The 9,601-nt window shown below is 41.3% G+C and overlaps 1 protein-coding gene and 2 pseudogenes across 1 annotated transcript; all 3 read left to right on the forward strand.

The window, feature by feature from the left end:
* Positions 1-1,152: 1,152 nt before the first annotated feature.
* On the forward strand, positions 1,153-4,864 carry LOC148773973 (nuclear pore complex protein Nup88 pseudogene; annotated as a pseudogene).
* On the forward strand, positions 4,449-5,184 carry LOC129547522 (nuclear pore complex protein Nup88 pseudogene; annotated as a pseudogene).
* On the forward strand, positions 4,999-6,841 carry LOC129547757 (eukaryotic translation initiation factor 2 subunit 3-like; the record flags this gene model as incomplete). The annotated part of the gene is made up of 2 exons (XM_088831671.1): positions 4,999-5,058; positions 5,138-6,841. Coding segments are annotated over 2 exons (1,410 nt in total), but the record flags the coding sequence as incomplete, so codon positions are not given.
* Positions 6,842-9,601: the final 2,760 nt, after the last annotated feature.

Here is a 9,601-nt window from a genome sequence, read left to right on the forward strand (position 1 = left end):
TTGAGGCTGGAAAGATGAGCAGCATCGGAGGCTGGGGTTGACTTGGGTTGCCCAATGCCTGCAGGTCTGACTAGCTCAGCTCACGCACTGCACATCCTTATCATGAAGGTCACCTTGTGTGTCACTGAATAACACTTCCTGGATCAGTCGGTTAGCACCCTACTTCAGTGTCCAGAGTATAAAAAGTCACCGAGGTCCAAATCCCTGCCCAGCCACTCTCAAGTAGATGAGTGTCAAATATTAATAATTTGGAGTACGTGTTTCAAAACCACCACATGGAGATTTGGGGACAAGTTCCTGAAGGAGAGTACTTGGGCTAAGTCTTGAAAGGTAGGAGTAGGAGTGAAGAAAGAGGGCAGAGGAGGAAGAAAGTGCCATTCGGGGAGCAGCAAATGCAAAAACAGGGGACAAGAAGTCTCCAGGCTGGGTCAGAGGACTCTACTTAAGGCTCAAGAGGGGAAGATAAGTGCTGAGAGGGTGGTGGGAGATAAGCAGGAGGGAGAGACAAAGGCTCTCGGGTGCTAAGCTCAGGAGTCTAGAATTCATCCTGAATGGAAAACTAGCAAAGTGTTTTAAGCAGAGGAGTAAGGTGATCAGTGGATTCACTAGGATGGTCTTGGCTGTAAGTGACAAAACACAGGACCAAAGAGGCTTACGTGGTGGAAGCTGTTAATTTCCCATAGGGAGGTAATGCTAGCATTGGTGCAGTACGTTGGCAATGTCATCAAAAACCATGGCGCCTTCTACCGCATGTACTAGCCTCAGTGCCTCTGTAATATCATTCCTCATGCCTGCAAGATGCCTGCTATGGTACCAAGTACCACAGCTTTGTACAGCATTGAGGGCAGGAAATAAGGAAACATGTCTAAATAACCAGCTCTTCACTGGGAGCAATTTTGTGATGTCTGGTGGCCATTTTTGGTCGTCACAGCTTGGGGAAGCTACTGACATCTAGCAGGTAGAGGCCAGGGATGCTGACAAACAGGACAAACTCCTACAAAAGAAAATTAACAAAATAGTTATTGTGTTGAGGTTGAAAAACCCTGGTCTAAACTGATTGAGTGCCCTTAGTTTATATGGGGTGGTGGAGCTGCCTCCCTCACTGGACCTTTGGATTCAGTTTCACAGTTTAGCTGCTGAGGAACGGGAGACACTGCCAGATATATCCATGTATTATAAAGCTACAACCATATAAATTTTTAGATAGATTGAAATAAAAGAAACGAAAACCAAACAACCTGCAAGACAGCAATAGTTATCAGATGGATACTCAGGTGTGTACATATATTGCAAATAAACACAAATACAATATACATATAGTTCTCATTACATGTCATTTGAAAAGGGCATTATTATCGCTCAGACATTGAATTGGTTTGCAGGACATAGCTTTCTCTCTTCTCAATACATCTTTAGTTCCTGGAATTTCTATTCCATTAGTTGTAGTCAGCGTAGTGTCTTCTTTCCTTTCGATTTTCCAAAGCAGAGTTTGTTGGACTGGCCTTGTGATGGGGGCAGTGATGGTGGGAAGGGGCAAAGAGGCTGACTAAGAAGGCAGGTGCTGCCAACAGACAAGAAATTCAGCTTCCCTACAGGCAACCCAGAGCCTGAAATACCTCTATTTCCGCTGGAGGTTTCTGGTTTGACCTAATTTTTTCAGAGATATGATGCTGATTTGGTGCTTTTATTTATTTTTTTTTCTTCTTCCTAAACAGCTTCCTTTTCCTGTTTTTTTTTTTTTTTTTCTTAATTATGGTCCCTGCCATTAGCTTTGTTTTTTGAAAATGAGAATTTGAGCTCCACTGGTTAGGTGTGGGTATAAGTATGCCATGGGCATGTGTGTGTGCTTGCATATATGTGTGGCTGTGTGCTCCTGTGTGCTTATGGTGGGGTGGTTCATATAGATTTCCATATCAACACACCTTAGCTGACAAAGTTCTGGGCTCCCTCAATGATAAAGATGGGTCTCCTTTCAACCCATCCTCACTATGTAATTAACAGTTGAAAATAATATAATAAAAAATAGTAAACCCACATACTGTGCCTAAAAATCTTCAACAAGTGAATTACCAGAAAATAAAGAGGACCCTTTTCAATAATCCAAGGATCAAAGAGGACTCAAGAGGAATTAAAAAAAAAAAAAATGAATGGGATAAAAATGAAAACACAACATCAAATTTTATGGGACACAGTTAAAAGCAGCACCGAGAGGGAAATGTTTAGCACTAAATGCTTACATTAGTAAAGAGAAAATATCTCACATAAATCATCTACGTACTAATCTTAAGAACTTAAAGAGACGCAAAATAAATTCAAGTGGAAGGATGGAAAAAATGAAGAGAACTGATAAAATTGCAAACATAAAGCCAACAGAGAAACGAAACAAAAAAGTATGTTCTTTGAAAAGATCGACAAAAGTGATATGCCTCCAGAAAGACTTAACACAAAAAAGGCCGAGGCGGCGGACGGCTGGAAGCGGATGGGCTTCGCTCAGCGGCGAGGCCGCAGAGGGTTGTGGGTTCAAGATGGCGGGCGCCGGAGGAGGCGCCCAAGGCGGCCCGGGGACGGCGAGCTGCGGCGTACCTGGCTGCCCAACCACGCCGTGTTCTCGCGGCTCCGAGAGGGACGGGAAAACCGAGCTCGGCCGAAACTGAGAAGCCGGCTCATCATTGCCTTCGTCGCCGCCGCTGACTCCTCAGTTGCTGACGGGAAACCTGGTCTTGGGCCTCGCGGAGTCTGTGGGACCCAGAAGCAGCTCCTTCATAGTCGTGCGCCTTCGGGGCCCCAGCCCTCCCTCTCCCAGTACCAGAGGTGGCTTTGCGTAAATCCACCCCTGTTTGAACTCTATCATGCCTTGTTAAGCCCAGCACAACATCATGTAGCACTTACAGGAATAAAAGGACTTATGATATTAGAATTACCTAAAAGATGGGGAAAGAATTCTGAATTTGAAGGTGGAAAATCAGCAGTGAATTGTAGCACGACTCCCGTTGCGGAGAGATTTTTCACCAGTTCAACCTCTCTGACTCTGAAGCATGCTGCCTGGTATCCGAGAGAGTTGCCAGATCCCCACATTGTGCCCTTAACGTCAGACAACGTCATAAGAATTTACCCTTTGCGTGAGCCCCAGACACCGACTTCGGTCAATGTATTTTCAGAAGCAGAAGAGGAAAGTCTTATACTCAACAAAGGAAGGGGCTTTGTTGATACACCGCATCTCTGGGAGAGACAGCAGTTGCATTTGACTTTGGGCCATTGTCAGCAGTCCTGAAGCACATATTGGGATAAAAAGGCGAAGAAGAAGTAGTGGCTTACTCCCTGCACATCTTATATGAGAATGAGGAGACTTTCCTTACGCATGTCAGTCTGTTGCACAGCCCTGGGAGTGTGGGTCAGCTCTTGGGCCCACTGCCCATGCATCCTGCTGCTGAAGGTAACTATGGCTACGATGCTTGTGCTGTGCTCTGCTTACTGTGTGTCACCAACATCCTGGTGATTACTACTGAGTCAGGAATGCTTCATCACTGCGTTGTGCTGGAGGGGAAAGAAGATGACCAAACATCAGAAAAGTCCTGGGATTCCAGGGCTGACCTCATTCCATCAGTGTATGTGTTTGAGTGTGTTGAGTTGGAGCTTGCTCTGAAACTGGCATCCGGAGAGGATGAGCCCTTTGATTCTGACTTTTCTTGTCCAATCAAACTTCACAGAGATCCCAAGTGTCCCTCAAGATACCACTATACTCATGAAGCTGGTGTACATAGTGTTGGGCTACCTTGGATTCGTAAACTTCACAAGTTTCTTGGATCAGATGAAGAAGACAAGGACAGTTTACAGGAACTGGCTACAGAAGAGAAGTGCTTTGTAGAACACATTCTTTGTAGGAAGCCACTGCCATGCAGTCAGTCAGCTCCTTTTCGAGGATTCTGGATCATCCCTGACATCCTGGGGCCAACAATGATCTGCATGCCCAGTACCTATGAATACCTCGTCAGGCCTTTACTAAGCACAGTCCATCCAGCGTCTCCTCCCCTGCTTTGTACCTGAGAGGATGTTGAAGTGGCAGAGTCTCCCCTCCATATTCTGGCTGAAACCCCAGATTCCTTTGAAAAGCATATTAGAAGCATTGTGGTGTTGCAAATCCAGCATTTTTGAAATCATCTGAAAAAGATACAGCTCCTCCTCCCAAAGAACGTCTTCAGCTCATCAGCAGAGCCACCCAGGCATTCAGAGAATTCCGTTCCATCGCTCAGTCGTGTCCGACTCTTTGCGACCCCGTGGACTGTAGCCTACCAGGCTTCTCCGTCCATGGGATTCTCCAGGCAAGAATACCGGAGTGGGTTACCATTTCCTTCTCCAGGGGATCTTCCCAACCCAGGGATCAAACCCGGGTCTCCCGCATTGGAGGCAGACGCTTTAACCTCTGAGCCACCAGGGAAGCCTACATTCTTAAACAGGACCTGGCAAAGGAGGAGATTCAGCGGAGGGTCAAATTGTTATGTGACCAAAAAGAAACAATTAGAAGATCTCAGTTATTGTCCAGAGGAGAGGAAAAGTCTATGGGAAATGGCTGAGCGCTTAGCTGACAAATACGAGGAAGTCAAAGAAAAGACATCATGAACAGGATGAAAAAAGTGCTTCACAGTTTTCAATCTCAGCTCCTAGTTCTGACAGTGAGAGAGACATGAAGAAAGAATTATAGCTGATACCTGATCAACTTTGACATTTGGGCAATGCCATCAAATGGGTTACTATGAAAAAAGACTATCAACGATGAAAGATGGAAAAGGTACTGAGTCCTCAAAAGCCCACCATTACTCTCAGGCCTAGCAGCAAAAATGAATTCAGTCCATCCTGAAGGAGAAGTGTGAGCACGTAAGAGAAATGGTGAAGCAAATTAATGACATCCAAAATCATGTAAACTTCTGAACCACCAAAAACAGCCTCACATCTGAGTTAATACACGTGAAGGCTTAATCTCACTGTAAAATGAACAAGTAGGGCGAGGCTGGTGTGACTTTAGGGCAGCCGTACCTTTCTCGGCAAGATCTCGCCACTTTGGTAAGGCATGGCTCTGGAAGTATGCGGAATGCGCTCAGGAATGGGGATGACCAGGACTCCCACGAGGCTGTGAAACAAGGATGTTTCCAAGTTGACACCACTTTCACATGAAGTTATCAGCAGACAAGCCACAATTAATATAGGTACAATTGGTCATGTACCTCATGGGAAATCTACAGCTGTAAAAGCTATTTCTGGAGTCCATACTGTCCGTTTCAAAAATGAACTGGAAAGAAATATTACAATCAAACTTGGCTATGCTAACGCTAAGATTTATAAATTTGATGACCCGAGTTGTCCTCGGCCAGAATGTTATAGATCCTGTGGAAGTAGCACACCCGATGAGTTTCCTACAGACATTCCAGGGACCAAAGGGAACTTCAAATTAGTCAGGCATGTTTCCTTTGTTGACTGTCCTGGCCATGATATTCTGATGGCTACTATGCTGAACGGTGCCGCAGTGATGGATGCCGCTCTTCTGTTGATAGCTGGTAACGAGTCTTGTCCTCAGCCTCAGACATCTGAACACTTGGCTGCTATAGAAATCATGAAATTGAAGCATATTTTGATTCTACAAAATAAAATTGATTTGGTAAAAGAAAGCCAGGCTAAAGAACAGTATGAACAGATCCTTGCATTTGTTCAAGGTACAGTAGCAGAAGGCACTCCTATTATCCCAATTTCTGCTCAGCTAAAATACAATATTGAAGTTGTCTGTGAGTACATAGTAAAAAAAATTCCAGTACCCCCAAGAGACTTTACTTCAGAACCCAGGCTTATTGTTATTAGATCCTTTGATGTCAACAAACCTGGCTGTGAAGTTGATGACCTTAAGGGGGGTGTAGCTGGTGGTAGTATTCTAAAAGGAGTATTAAAGGTGGGCCAGGAGATAGAAGTCAGACCTGGTATTGTTTCCAAAGACAGTGAAGGAAAACTCATGTGTAAACCTATCTTTTCCAAAATTGTATCGCTTTTCGCAGAGCATAATGATCTTCAGTATGCTGCCCCAGGAGGTCTTATTGGAGTTGGAACAAAAATTGACCCCACTTTGTGCCGGGCTGACAGAATGCTGGGGCAAGTACTTGGTGCAGTTGGAGCTTTACCTGAGATCTTCACAGAATTGGAAATTTCCTATTTCCTGCTTAGGAGGCTTCTAGGTGTTCGCACTGAAGGAGACAAGAAAGCAGCGAAAGTACAAAAGCTGTCTAAGAATGAAGTGCTTATGGTGAATATAGGATCCCTGTCGACAGGAGGAAGAGTTAGTGCAGTCAAGGCTGATTTGGGTAAAATTGTCTTGACTAATCCTGTGTGCACAGAAGTAGGAGAAAAAATTGCACTTAGCCGAAGAGTTGAGAAACACTGGCGTTTAATTGGTTGGGGTCAAATAAGAAGAGGAGTGACAATCAAGCTGACAGTAGATGATGACTGAAGAATTAAATAACAGATTTGAATGAAGTTGGAATTTCTCTTAACAATCTAGGGGTATATTTTCAGAACAATAGTGGGAAAGTAATTTCACAGCTCATTACCTTAGTAGTAGCTGTAAGGTTATTCTCATTTTTTGGTGATGAAAATTTAACCTCTAGTACTGAAATAGAGCCTACAATAAATGTAGAAATTAGCATCATGTTGGATTGAATCGACATTTTACCAGAAATTAATCATTCCCAAATAATGTCTGATTTATACAGCAGTGCAGATTTGAAAGGAAACTGTTTGCTACAACCAGACTACTGTAGTAGACGTACCACTGAACCTGTTTGAAATAAAATCTTTGTTCTTATTTTTCATGATTCATCTTTGAGTAGCTCTAGGTTTGAAGGATTGTAGCAGTAAAAATTTGACAAATTCTCAAAGACCAACTTCCCTTTCCCCATATTTTATGTTGCTTTATTTTTTAAAATTTTGGGTGAAAATAGATTCAAATAAAATTATCCTTTCAGGCAAAAAAAAAAAAAAATGAACAAGTAGCACTGATTTATAGAGGCAGGTGCCTTGTTAGCGCAGTAGGTAGCGCGTCAGTGTAATAATTTATAAAGAGGCATTCTGGATGAACTTTGGTGTGATTGTACATCGCTTATTTATACTGTTTTAAAATTAGTTGAATAAATGCTTGTATTTAAAAAAAGAAAGAGGAAGACATATGATTGAACACTAATAACAGGAAGGAAACTGGATATCACTACAGATTCTGCAGACATCAAAGATAATAATCAAATCATATGAACATCTAGAACTTAGATGAAGTACATGAATTCTTCAAAATACAGATTATCACAACACACTCAATATGAAATAAATAACTTGAATAGCTCTTCAAGGAAATTGAAGTCACAATTTAAAAACTTTTGAGAAAGAAATTTCCAGATAATTTGACTGGAGGATTCTTTCAAATGTTTAAAGAAGAATTATCACCCATTCTACATAATCTTTTACAGAAAACAGAAGAAGAGAGAACACTTAACACCTCACTTTGTGAGACCAGTATTAATTACCCTGCTACCAAAACTGGATAAAGATGGTGCCAAAAAGTACATAGTATAACCATGGATCAATATCCTTCACAAATGCAAATAAAAAACCCTTTAATATTAGCAAATAGAATACAGGGTTTATTCCAGAGATGCAAGGCTGGTTTGATACTTAAAGTCAATCAGTGAAATTCACTGTATTAAAAAGCTGAAAAAGAAAACCACATAATCATATCAACCAATACAGAAAAATAATTTGATAAAATTCAACAACTATTTATGATAAAACTCAGAAAAAATAAGGGATGCGGGGAACTTCCTCAATTTGATAAAAAAGTACCTATTAAAAACCAGCAGCTAATAAAATACTAACGTTGAAAGACTGAATGTTTTTCCCTAAGATTGGGAGCAAGGCAAGGTATCTGTATTAACTGCTTGTGTTCAATACAATACCAGAAGCCTTGGGCAGCACAAAAAGGCAAGAGGAAATAAGATATACAGTATGTAAAGGAATAAATGACTCTGTCTCTGTTTGCAGCTGACATAATGGTCTAATAACATGCAAAAGCAAAACAAAACAAACAATTTCTAGGATAGTAAGTGAGCTTAGCAAAGCTGCAAAATATAATAAGATCAACATATAAAAATCAATGGCATTTCTATATACTAGCAAGAAACACATGGAAAGCAAAATTAAAGTATTATATTTACAACCTCTCTTTCAAAAAAGAAATACCTGTGCATAAATCACCAAAATGTACAAACTATGTCCACTAAAAATTGCAAAATACTGATGAAATAAATTTTTTAAAAAGCTATATAAATGAAGACACATTCATTGGTTAGAAGATTCATCATAGTAAAATTGTCAAATCTCCCTCAAATGATACATGATTATAATGAAATTTCTAGCAAAATCCTCCAAGACTTTTGGAGGCAGAGTCAGACTTATTCTAAAATTTATGCAATAAGCAAAGGAACTAAAATAAAACATTTTGAAAAAAAGAAATAGGAGTAATCACCCTACTCTATTTCAGGACTCATTATGCAGCTTTCATAATTTAGACTGTAGTATTGGTAGAGGGGTGGACATGAAGATTAATGGAAGAGAATGGAAAGCCCAGAAATAGCCCCACACCAGTGAGGCTATCTGATTTTGGACACAAGTGCAAAAATAATTCACTGGAGGAAGGACAGACTTTTCAACACAGTGCAAGAGCAATTGGATATTTATAGGTTTAAAAAAAAAAAAAGAACCTCAATTTAAATTTTGAATTAGTGATCAGTGCAAAGAAATAGAGGGAAACAATAGAATGGAAAAAAACAGAGATCACTTCAAGAAAATTACAGATACCAAGGGAACATTTCATGCAGAGATGGGCACAATAAAGGACAGAAATGGTATGGACCTAACAGAAGCAGAAGCTGTTAAGAGGTGGCAAGAATACACAGAATCTTCATGACCCAGATAACCATGATGGTGTGATCATTCACCTAGAGCCAGACATCCTGGAATACAAAGTCGAGTTGGCCTTAGGAAGCATCACTATGAACAAAACTAGTGGAGGTGATGGAATACATGTTGAGCAATTTCAAATCCTAAAAGATGATGCTGTGAAAGTGCTGTGCTCAATATGCCAGCAAATTTGGAAAACTCAGCAGTGGCCACAGGACTGGAAAAGGTTAGTTTTCATTCCAATCCCAAAGAAAGGCAATGCCAAAGAATGCTCAAACTACCACACAATTGCACTCATCTCACACTCTAGTAAAGTAATGCTCAAAATTCTCCAAGCAAGGCTTCAATAGTACGTGAACTGAGAACTTCCAGATGTTCAAGCTGGATTTAGAAAAGGCAGAGGAACCAGAGATGAAATTGCCAATTTCCACTGGATCATCGAAAAAGCAAGAGCATTCCAGAAAAACATCTACTTCTGCTTTATTGACTATGCCAAAGCCTTTGACTGTGTGCTGCTGCTGCTGCTAAGTCACTTCAGTCATGTCCGACTCTGTGCAACCCCATAGAGGGCAGCCCACCAGGCTCCCCTGTCCCTGGGTTTCTCCAGGCAAGAACA

Source organism: Moschus berezovskii, chromosome 24 (assembly GCF_049115385.1).
Source record: "Moschus berezovskii isolate FMDL1 chromosome 24, NW_MosBer_1.0, whole genome shotgun sequence".
Lineage (NCBI taxonomy): Eukaryota > Metazoa > Chordata > Mammalia > Artiodactyla > Moschidae > Moschus > Moschus berezovskii.